This window comes from Hylobates moloch, unplaced genomic scaffold (assembly GCF_009828535.3).
Source record: "Hylobates moloch isolate HMO894 unplaced genomic scaffold, HMol_V3 SCAFFOLD_2, whole genome shotgun sequence".
Classification (NCBI taxonomy): domain Eukaryota; kingdom Metazoa; phylum Chordata; class Mammalia; order Primates; family Hylobatidae; genus Hylobates; species Hylobates moloch.
In genome coordinates, this window is record NW_026652277.1 from 13,131,393 (window position 1) to 13,144,055 (window position 12,663).

Genomic DNA, 12,663 nt, shown 5'->3' on the forward strand with positions numbered 1-12,663 from the left:
ATACAGAGCAACTACTAAACATATATATTACCAACACCAGTCTAAACGTGGCTCTTGGTCACATATGCTGTTCAATTTTTACTTAAAAACCTGATGGAATTTCTAGATAAGAAACCAAAAACAAAAAATATGGATTTGCCACTTAAACTTGGAGAGCATGTTATCCTTTATGAAAAGTCAAGAGGGGGTAATGAATGTGAGATTTCTTTTTGGGGGAACAAAAGTGTTCTAAAATTAGATTGTGATGATGGTTGCACCACCATGTGAATATACTAAAAACCACCGATTTGTATATGTTAAATCGGTCAACTGTACGGTATGTCAATATCTCAATAAAGCTGTTTTTTAAAAATAAATAAATAAATAAATACACCAGTAGGAAAAAAAAAAAAAGGCCCACAACTGGTTGCCCATACCAATTATTTTAGTAAAATTTAGGGACCATAGACAGGTATTGGAGGAGGCAGGGGATTAAAATGACATCTCCTCCCTCATTCAGAGGGAAAGCTACACATGCAAGAGCCAGGAATTAAAGGAAACAGAAAAATAAGTTTATGTTTCCTTAAGCATTAAGAACTTTAAGCCATATTTATTTTACATGCTACTTACATGATACAAAATTGCTTTTTAATTAAGATTATACACTAACACTCCACACACACAGCACTGTGGCAAAAATGAGACAGCAAGATATTGCCAAGTATTAGCAGGGCTGGAAAGACAGGAGACCCTCACACTGCTGGGCGTAGACTAGGACAGCCATTCCAGAGAGTAACTTGGCAGTACTTAGACAAGTTAAATATACATATATAAATCCCACAATCCCACTTTGTTAGGCCATCGTGCTTATGCACAAGACTGTTCATCAGGAAGCTGTCTGTGGTAGGAGGGAGCTGGGAACAATCTAGCTGTCCATCATTACTGGAGAACAAAAAGTCAAATGCAGTGAATGGCATAACACATGGAATCCTATGTAGCGATTAAAAGTAAAGGATTCAATGTACACAGAGCATCAAGAATGGCTCTTAAAAACATAGTGCTAACTGAGAAAAAGAAAAGTAAAACACAGAATAAAGAATTTCACAGCATAACATCATTTATGTAAATCAAAAATACATGCTTACAAAACACTGCAGGTCACAAGAGCACCAACAAACAGAAGGATGCACATCCAACATATTAGAATGGGTTCCTTTTGGAGGCTGGAAGTAGGGGAATGTGAGTGGAGGATGAGAAAAAGGGGAGTAAATAAATAAATGCGAGGAATAAATAAACAAAAGACCAAGGACAACAGTGTGCTCTGCCCTCAACAATCTGCCCGACTCAGCCATCTGCTCCAGAGGAAAGAAGGGTGCCAGGGACGTCCTAGGCTTGGTGTAGAGATTACCTCTAACTCTTCAATTGTGGTGTTTTCCTCATGAACTTTCAGATCATTCTGTGTGTCTTCCTCTCCGGGCTCCTGACCGCCGACAATTTCATTGAGGTACTGCTGATCAATCTTATCCAAGGCTGCTTTCAAATCATTCCTCAATCCCTAAGAAAAGTACAAAAAGGAAGAACACCTGTTAAGAAAGGAAGAACACTTGTTGCTTCACCTTTGATTTTTCATTAATAACTGCAATTATTTTTTCCCCCACAAGAAGAGTTCAGCAAAAGTAGGGGCTCAAATGACATCAGTTTATCATACAACTATCATTACTGTCCATTTAAAGTTAATTCTTACAGACATATTTTAATTAAACCAATGCATGAACAATGGCCAGTCTGCTGGTCAGAAAAATAAAATACACGTGAGTGACGAATCCAAGAAAGAATCTTCATCAACGCTGTAATTTTCTAATGAGGCTTAGTGAAAGTGGCAGGTCTCCATTAGAGTCCCCGACCCGTTTGCCCAGCTCATTTACAATGTCTAACCTCAACTACTGTGAACTCCCAAAACATTCAGAAACGTCAGTGTAATAAAATTGGTGCCTCATCTATATCCCAGGTTCTCAACTATGTTTCTAGCAAACCAGCAAATTCGCATTTTATGCACGTATGGTTCATGACCATTTAATGAAAATGGAAGCCTCATCTTCCTAAAAATGAATGAGAATCAGCTGCAAGGTTTAAGAGCCAAGGAAACATGGCCGTGAGGCGGCTATAGGGTAATGGTTGAGAGAGAAGGCTATCTGGGTTCAAATCCTTGCCACATACTATTAAACAGCTCTTCGACAGCTTGCTTAACCCCTGTATGCCTCAGTAGACTCACCTACAGAATAGGAGTAATGGCATCATCTACTACGTAAGGCTGTAATGAGGATGCTATTTTTTATTTCAGTGAACAGTTACTATGTGATGCGGCTGTTCCGGAACCTCGCAAACATCAAGTCACGTAAGTAAGCTAAGAAATGGACAATGCGCTTTGAACAGTTACTGGGGCACAGTGGACATTCAACCAATGTTAACTCCTAACCTTCTTACATGAAAAGCATCTTATCATTGTCTCCTGTCCCTTCATAAACACAGAAGAGAAACATCCAACTCAAAACACTTATAATTTCTCAAACACTGACTGATCACCTGCTGTGTATAAAGTATGACGCTAGGCGTTCCCAGAGGTCACCTCATTGAATTCTCGGTGCATCCCAGTGAGCCAAATATCACTGCCTCTGTTATACCAATGAGGATTCTGAGGCTCAAATAGAGTAAAAGACTTGCCAACGGTCACATAATTGATTATCATAATCCAGGAATGGAATCCAGACCTTGTGCTCCTGTGCTTTGTCCTCAAAACCTCTAGATGCACGGCACGAGAGACTTGGCATACAAAGGTAAAACAGCCTTTGCCCACCAGGAAGAGATAAATATGCACATAACTCTAGTAATAGCGAAAAACAGTAAGTACACTAACAAAGGTTTACTCATAGGCACATGGAGAAGAAAGCAATTAATTCTGACTGGGATCAAAAATAGATTCCAAGAAAAGATGTGGTCACTGAATTGCATGTGAAAGTATAAAAACAAGATTTCAACCAGAGCATACAAGACAGAAACACCGCAAGCAAAGGAAAAATGATCATTACAGACACAGAGGACTGAAGGCAACTGCTAGTGTTGTGGGGCTGGAATGGCAATGCTGGGAAGTGAAGCAGGAAAATAGTTTGGCAACAAAGAAAGCAGTGAGATGGCCCAGGCTAGCAGACGGAGCAGGTCGGGGAGCGGGCCTGGCCAGCCCCAGCTGTTCCTGCCATTCCAACTAAGATGCCAGGAAAGGGGCAAGATATCGGCTTAGAAGACCAGTCCAGGGGCAGCCTCAGATGACTTCAGCTGCAGCCTTCATCTGACTGCAATCACAAGAAAGACCCCAAGCAAGATACTGCTCAATCCAGCCCAATCAAACCACAGAACTGGTAATTATTAAGACAATAATAAATTATCTTAAGCTACCAGGTTTCAGGGTGGCTTGTTAGTCACCAAAAACAGATTTTGTAATAATAAATCCTTTATAATAAATAGACAAACACTAGTAAGTTTTGGAGTAGTCTGTTACATAGTCATAGATAACCACACCTGTCTCTCAATAATTGAGAAAGCAAATAGATAAAAAGTTAACAAGGCCACAGAAGATCTGAACAACACTATCATCATTGACATTTGTAGAACTGCATCATAAAAGTAAAACAATACTCTTTTCGAGAGCCTGTGGAATAAACCATATGCTAAGCCATAAAACAAGAGGAGAGCCTTAAACGTAAAAGCAAAAACTATACTATTAAGCTTCTAGAAGAAAATAAAGAATATCTATTTGAAACCTTGGGATAGACAAAGATTTCTTAAGCAGGACACAAAAAGCAATGACCACAGAAGGAAAAACCGATAAATTGGACTTCATCAAAATATAAAACTTCTGGGCCGGGCACTTTGGGAGGCCAAGGCAGGAGGATCCCTTGAGTAGAGGAGTTCAAGATCAGCCTGTGCAACATGAGGAGGCCCCATCTCTACAAAAATTGAAAAATCAGCCGAGCATGGTAGTGCACACCTGTGGTCTCAGCTACCTGGAAGCCTGAGGTGGGAGATCGCTTAAGCCCAGGAGCTAGAGGCTGCAGTGGGCCATGATCATGCTGAACTCCAGCCTGGGTGAGAGTGAGACCCCTATCTCGAAAAGCGTTGTGTGTGTATGTACATACATACGTACACACACACACACACACACACACACACACACACACAACTTCTGTTCAGCAAAAGATTCAATTAAGAGAACAGGTAAGCCATAAACTACAAGAAAATAGTCAGAAAAAATATTCGTGTATCTGACAAAGAACTTCTGAATTCCTATAATCCATTAACAAAAAGACAAGTTTATTTTTAAAATGAACAAAAGGCGCCTGTAATCCCAGCTACTTGGGAGGCTGAGGTGGGAGGACTGCTTAAGCCCAGGAGGTTGCGGCTGCCATGAGCCATGATTATGCCACTGCATTCCAGCGTAGGTGACAGTTGAGACTCTGTCTCAAAAAAAATAAATAAATAAGGAAAGAAAGACTTTAATAGACACTAGACAAATGAAGACAAGTTTATGAAAAGATGCTCCTCATCTTTAGTCATCAGGCAATGTGATTAAAGCCACAAAGAGCTACTACCAGACACACAAGAGAATGGTTAAAATTAAAAAGACTAACAATACCACATGCTGGGGTTTGGAAATGACTGGCATTTCTTATGAAGTTAAGCATACATCTTACTCTTATTATCCAGCAATTCTACTTCTAGGTATCTCCCCAAGAGACACATTTACCCAAGAAAAATAACATAGTTCCAAAAAAAGATCTGCATAAGAATGGTCACAGCAGTTTTTTTGGTTTGTTTTTTGTTTTTTGAGATGGTGTCTCGCTCTGTCGCCAGGCTGGAGTGCAGTGGCACAATCTCAGCTCACTGCAACCTCTGCCTCCTGGGTTCAAGTGATTCTCTTGCCTCAGCCTCCTGAGTAGCTGGGACTACAGGTATATGCCACTATGCCCAGCTAATTTTTGTATTTTTAGTAGAGACAGGGTTTCACCATGTTGGCCAGGATGGTCCCGATCTCTTGACTTTGTGATCCACCCGCCTCGGACTCCCAAAGTGCTGGGATTACAGGCATGTGCCACGGTGCCCGGCCAGCAGTTTTATTCCTAATAGCCCAAAGCTGGAAACAAAGTTTGATATATTCATACAACTGAGCATCACTGGAAAATGAAAAGGAAACCAGTGGTATCTGCAATAACATGCATGAACCTAAAAACTGTTATGCTGAGAAAAAGAAGCCAGACACAAAACGTATGAGTCTATCTGTATGAAATACGAGAACAAGCAAAATTAATCCATGATGACAAAATTCAAATGGTGGCTGCCCAGGAAGGGACGAGGAGAAATATGAGGATTGGCTGAGAAGGGGTACTGGGGAAATTTCCTTTTTTTCTTTTGTCTCAACTTTTAAGTTCAGGGGTACAGGTGCAGGATAACAGGTTTGTGACATAGTGAAATGTGTGTCATGGTGGTTTACTAAACAGATCATCCCATCACCCAGGTATTAAGCCCAGCATCCATTCGCTATTCTCCTGATGCTCTTGGGGAAATTTCTTTGGTGACGAAAATGTTCTATTTCTTTATAAGGGCAGTGGTTATATGCTTGTATGTATTTGTCAAAATGCATTAAATGTTATATTTAAGATGAGTGCTTTTCAAAAAATTAATGAAAACTTCCATTCAGTGGCAATAATCTGCCCACTTTACTTTTCCATTGTTGCCTACAATAATGCAATTAGTCAAACTCTGTTCTAGTGAATGCAGTACAGTGGTATTTTTCTAGCTTTGTTCTGTCCTCTTACCTTGTTAACTTCTGGTGTGAGGATCTCTATTTTCCTTAAACGTTGAAAAGCATCATAATCAGTTTCTCCAAATAGTCTAATTGGTTCTCCTCTTTCTCTCAATCTTCTGATGACCTACAAAGTGAAACAGATACCCAGTAAATTATTTAACTTTTTTTTTTTTTTTTTTTTTTTTGAGACAGTCTCACTGTGTCGCCCAGGCTGGAGTGCAGTGATGCAATCTCGGCTCACTGCAAGCTCCGCCTCCCAGGTTCAAGTGATTCTCCTGCCTCGGCCTCCCAAGTAGCTGGGACGACAGGCACGTGCCACCACACCCGAGCTAACTTTTGTATTTTTAGTAGAGATGGGGTTTCACCATGTTGGCCAGGATGGTTTCAGTCTCCTGCCCTTGTGATCTGCCTGCCTCAGGCTCCCAAAGTGCTGGGATTACAGACGTGAGCTACTGTGCCCAGCTATTTAACTTTTGAGAGAGGAAAAAACTAAACATCTCAAAAACAATTTGTATATTGTACCTTAAAAGCCAAGCCTGGGTTTAATAAAAGCTAATTATCCAAATACATGCCTCTGTGTAAAATATAAAATCCTTCGAATATCTGAGATCATTTCAATTAAGCTAAACAAAGATGTTTCCAAATCAACGAGAAAATCAAGTACTTTAAAAATCTATTTTGACTCAAAAGTCACTGTTATTAATTTTATTACCAAATAGCTCCTAGAAGGTGGTCAGACCTATGACTCTACAATTCAAGTCTAAAGAAAGCCCCTAATATAAACCAACTCTTTTATTGTGAGATTTTAAAAAAATTCTTTTTTGTAAGAAAAGGGGCATGTTTGTGGCCCTCATTTTACATAATTATAACTATTCTTAGTCTTCTTTTAAAAACAATGGAAAGACAATAGTAATCCCTTATGTCAGCATATTTTTGGTGATCAAACACTTGTTTTGAAATGTAGATGCAAAAAGTAATCTGTTTATTCTTTAATTTTCCATGAACAGATATATTGTGTTATCATCACACCTTAAGTAACCATAAAGTTTAGGTCGTTTAGCTCACGGCTTCGACAGGACCAACCTGTGCAGCAGAACACAGAGGAAAAACACTAAGATGGGAGGGAATGACCGCATTTATAGAGAGAAGGAAAATCAAATCTGAAGCCAGCTGATAATTACCATAATGGAGAGTTTGCATTGTAATACCACCATCAAACCAAAAACTTCTCACTCAGAAAACAGGGAGTTATAATCTGCATATGCGGAGCTTTTAAGATGCTGAAAATCTATTTCCAAACTTGGGTGATGGTTACGTGAATATTTATTTTATAATTATTCATATATGTGTAACATATATTGCCCTAATATGTTTCATACACTTTATATACATGCTATGTATGTCATTTTAAAAAGGAAGAAAGAAACAGAAAATGTAATAAATACTAGCCCAAATTTTTTAAATAAAGCAATAATGAGAAACACCAAGAGCTTTACCTGGGAGCATAAATAGCATCACACCTAAAATCCATTGGGAGGGCTCCCACTGGATTAACAGAAGTTTGAGATTAAAATAGAAATTTAAGAGGTCATCTAGTACTATCTCCAATCAATGCCGAAATGACCTCACAAACACCCTTGTCAGGTCCCTGTCTGACAAACGGCAGGAATCACATTTCTCCGTGAAACATCCCATCCCATTGTTTGGACAGATATGTTTTGCTTCTCAAAACTGAAATCTACTTCCCTCAAATTTCTACCCATTTATCCCAGTTCCACTTCATGAAACTACAGAGAATATTCCGATTTTCCAAGATCAGAGCTACTTTCATTGGATTTTTAAAGCTATCTCTAGTAATTCTTCTCTCCAGCCTCAGTATTCTAAATTCCTTCACCTCATCTTCATATGATGGTTTCTAGAGTCAGTCATCATTCCCCTGAAAGTTTCCTTTTGTGCAATGTCCGTCGTAAACATGTGGTAATGTAGAACTAAAAAATAATACTGCAAACATGTCAACTTGTGAGAAGTACAGAATACATAAGACTTTTATCTAGACACTGTATTTCTGTGACTTACATTCAGTCCTATCCACAACTACAGACGTAGAACAGGAAGAGACTACTGAGGACTCAAAGATGAAAGATGACCCTAAGTCAGTCAGTCAAAGACAAAAACAACCTCAACAGAAAAAAGAAAGGGAATGTGAGCTAGTTATTACTGTAAAATACTGCTTAAGATTGGGTGCTATAACTTAGGCCAAGTTGTGAGGAGTACATAATATTTTTCTGGTTATCAGTTTAAATAGCTAACTCTCGTCTACCTGGAATTATATAACAGTGGTTCTGTCTAAAGGCAAGGTAATAAACTACCTGACTTCGAAATTTCTTTTAGTGCAAGAATTCTATTATTCTAATTTTTTTAAATAAAGAAGATGAAATATACCACCACCACCACCACCTCCCCCAAAAAATGACACAGAGACTAAAGGGACATCAGTGAAAGAACTTAAGCCTCTGAGTCCTCTTTTACTATTTCAATAGAAGCTCCCTGAGCAAAGGCAGGAACTTCTTGCCCATATCATGTCTAGTACTTAACTGATGTACCACTATTAATCAGTAACAATGGTTTACTAATGATGGATCTCACAAAAAGAACAACTTCTTAAAATTACCTTGTCTTTTAACACAAGCTTTTCAATGTTTAAAGATAAAGGAAATTCTAGGCCAGGCGCGGTGGCGCTTGCCAGTAATCCTAGCACTTTGGGAGGTCGAGGCGAGCAGATCACCAAATCAGGAGTTCAAGACCAGCCCGGCCAACATGGCAAAACCTCGTTTCTACTAAAAATACAAAAATTAGCCAGGCCTGGTGGCGCATGCCTGCAGTCCCAGCTACTTGGGAGGCTTAGGCTTGAGAATCTCTTGAACCCAGGAGGCGGACGCTGCAGTGAGCCTACATCATGCCACTGCACTCCAGCCTGGGAGACACGGTGAGACTGTCTCAAAAAATCGAAAAGTAACAGAATTCTGAAATATGTGACATGAAATTTCAAGTATTTTGGACTATGAAGTTAATACATGCACACTTGAGCTACAAAATTAAAATATGAGTTCATAAAGGTAGTGGAAAAAAATTAACATATCTTTGTTTAACTCTTAGGAATAGAGGAAACCTTTCTAAGCATGATGCCCAAAACAAAACAAAAAAAAAAACATAATGAAAAAGACTGATGTCATTGTATAAAACTGTAAAACTTGTGAATGGCAAAAAACAAATGATACACTGACATATATATACACTATGTACATCCGATACATACACACTTATGAACACAGGTTAACATCCTTAACATATAAACATGATGATTTGCAAATCAAAAGACAAATTTCACAATCTAAAAACGGCAATTCCACAAAACAAGAGACATTAATGATCACTGAACTTGTGAAAACATGTTCAATTCTAATAATCACTAATAGAAGGTTTCACATTAACACAAGATACCTATTTCACCCATCAGTTTGGCAAAAATTTAAAATAATAATCTGCTTTCAGATTGGCAAAGGCTAAAACATTTTAAAATAAAGAGTTGACAGAAATGCTAGGAAGTCTTACATACTTACAGTTGGAATGTAAATTGGCATAGCTTCTTTGTAGGACAATTCCACACACCATCGAAAATTACACAGACACACTCTCTGACCAGAAATTCTTTTCCTAGGAAATTATCCTATTGATAAACTCATACAAATATCAAGACATATGTATAAGGAAGTTCACCTTAGCATTGTATGTAAGGGCAAACAACTGGAAGTAATCTAGCCATCAGTAAAGAGCTAATTTTAATAAATTACAGAACTACTACTAAAAACAATACCTAAACTTGTTGAGTAGCTCACTACTAAGTACTGTTCTCTTCATGTATTACCTTATTTGATCATGAAAGTCTCCTGAGGTAGACCCAATTGTTACTCTCATTCAGACATTAGGAAATCGAGAAACAGACCAGGTAACCTGCCCAAACCACATGTTTACTGTGAAAAATGTTCATACACACACACACTCCAACATAAAATGGCCTTCAAAATGTACTTTTAAGTGAAAAGACTAAGGCACAAATGCATGTAATCTCATTTGTGTGAAAGGGAAAAAAGGTATACACATACACACTGATGCTTGTACAAGTGAAGAACTGGGTAGGAGAAGGACTAATGGGGGCACGGGGGGGTGGGGGGAAACAGAAGGGAAGAAATTTTTGTTTTACAGCCCTCTGTATTAATTTGATTTCTTTATATCACATGATTATCTTTAAATTATATAATTTTAAGTAAAATAATAGTTGATACTGATCAAGGAATAGACAAACAATATAAACACAACAGCTAGGAGTATAAAGTGGCACAACATGGCTAATACCTCCAGAGCTATCTGGTGATATATATCAAGTCTTAAAAATATACGTAGTCTTTGCCCTAAAAATTATTTTTCTAGAAATGTTTCCAAAGGAAATAATCACACATTATTATGTATGCAATGATGTCTACATAAGGATGTTCATCTTAGTATTATTTATAATAAGCAATCTAAATGATCATCAATAAATGATTTTTTAAATATTATGGTGCAGCCAGGCGCAGTGGCTCACACCTGTAATCCCAGAACTTTGGGAGGCCGAGGCAGATGGATCACTTGAGGTCAGGAGTTTGAGACCAGCCTGGCCAACATGATGAAACCCCATCTCTACTAAAAATACAAAAAAAAATTAGCTGGGTGTGGTGGTGTACACCTGTAATCCCAGCTACTCAAGAGGCTGAGGCAGGAGAATCGCTTGAACCCGGGAGGCAGAGACTGCAGTGAACCGAGATTGCACCACTGCACTCCAGCCTGGGCAACACAGTGAGACTCTGTCTCAAAAATAAATAAATAAACAAACATTATGGAGCAAACAAGCAATGGGAAATTATACACTCGTTCAAAATTATGTAGATCTCCATATTTTAATCTGGAAAGACATATTATTAAATAAGGGAAAGGGAAGTATGTTACAAAATAATATAATAATTAAAATAATTTAAGTACAAATATTTAGCATAAGAACATTTAATTATACTTATTTTTAAATATTCATGTTTATTTTTTAAAGTTTGGAAGGATAAGCTCTAAAAAAAGTTAAGATAATATCAAGAAAAGCAGTGAGTAATTTAGAACCTCATGAAGAAAACTAGCTGCACAGTATTTTTAGATAAGTCATTTTACACAGGAAATAATGACATTTAACTTATTGGAAAAGCTGGAGACAAATGTAAACACCGTGGAGATCCTATTCTCATGAAACCATCACAAATAAACTTACCTCTTGCCTAGAAAGCGTCATAGGTAATTTTTCCTCTGCCAGTTCAAGTTCTAACACTGGATTCGATGAAGTTAATGGTTTCTGGTCCTCCTCTTTTGGCTGTATCTATATTAATAGCCAAAAGAAATGAAATTCAGCTTTAAAAACATAGTTAATATTTATCATTCTATTACCTTAGCTATGGAAATTAAACATGTTTTCAACACTGAAGATTTTCTAATATTCCTCTGAGCAAACAGCTCATAATAAATGTACATGCTTGTAAAAGAGAGTCAAACGTATTCACGTCAGGGGCATCACAAGTCCAGAGCATGCACAGAGGAATCAGCATTCTTGCTATAAAAGAGTCACACAACTATCATGATTCCCAAAATCTAAATTTAACAGGGCTGAAATTTGCACTCTCTTTCTCCTCAGATTCTAAAGACTGTACTTTTTCCTTAAAAACAAGCAACTTGCTCTTCCTCTTTAAACTGTCTTGCAGGGTTATTTGATTCTTGCTCAGCTTCAAAATGAAGATAAAAGAAAAGAATTTCTTTCCAACAGCAACTGTGAAACTTCAAGCTCTAGCTTTTCCTACCCTGCTTTTCAAAACATATTATTCCAAATGTACAAAAATCATGTTGGACATACAGAAAAACTCCTAATGCTACACAGAGTTGGTCCACAAACTGAGCTGCCAACCTTATAGAAACACAAGGAAAAAAGCACCTCTCTACTAATGCCACCCAGGGAAAGAGTGGGCATTCTTGTTCATATGAACCTGTAGGAAAAACAATCTCTTCACATATTTTCTCAAATCTGTTGCTCAAGTCTCAGTTTAGGAAAACTGAATTCAGCAATTTACAAGCCCCTTTGTACAGTCTATGAAAAAGATACTAAAACGTGGTTTCCCATCTGACCATAAGATAAATCCAAAATGCTGAAAGTAGGAGTAAGATCAAAAGAACATAAAAGAAGATCAACATTAAGAAACTCACATTAAGAAAGGCTATATGGTAAAAATTACATAATTCATGGTTCTATAGCTTACAGTTCAAGTTTATGTTCACCATAACTAATTGATATTGAGGTAAAATTAAAGTAACAAACTAAACTTTTCTATTTTCACAGGTCAAATCAGCATCAAGCCTTACAAAATGCTAACTCATTTCTACAAAAGAATAAAAGGAATGAATACTATGTCATTACTACCAAGATGGAAATCTTTAAAAATCTTTAGAAAGAAACACCTGTGCTTTACTTTTTAAGCATGGAAACGTATTTCTCCAAAAATCTCAGGATTAAAAACACATTTAATTATATAATGGCAGTTAATAGCTCTGGGGAAAAGATCTAAGTCATTTTGTGAGCTGGACTCAAAGTTATAAACAATTATCTTTACAGTAATTATTTTCCTTCAGGGCTTTCCTCTATAAAAACAAACAAAAAAAAAACACTAAACAAAAGCAAAAACTGCCACTATATTAAGTTACTT

The 12,663-nt window shown here is 37.5% G+C and overlaps 1 protein-coding gene across 7 annotated transcripts in view; it reads right to left on the bottom strand.

Annotated features, from left to right (window-relative positions):
• PRPF18 (pre-mRNA processing factor 18) overlaps positions 1–12,663 on the bottom strand; it is a 71,668-nt gene that overhangs the window by 19,109 nt on the left and 39,896 nt on the right. For all 7 annotated transcript variants that reach the window (XM_058431667.1, XM_058431682.1, XM_058431673.1 and 4 more), the window contains 3 exons: positions 11,187–11,291; positions 5,847–5,960; positions 1,388–1,534 (listed from right to left, as the gene is read on the bottom strand). In XM_058431667.1, the coding sequence (XP_058287650.1) occupies positions 1,388–1,534; positions 5,847–5,960; positions 11,187–11,207 (282 nt within the window). In that variant the 5' untranslated portion in view covers positions 11,208–11,291. The remainder of the gene's footprint in view (positions 1–1,387; positions 1,535–5,846; positions 5,961–11,186; positions 11,292–12,663) is intronic.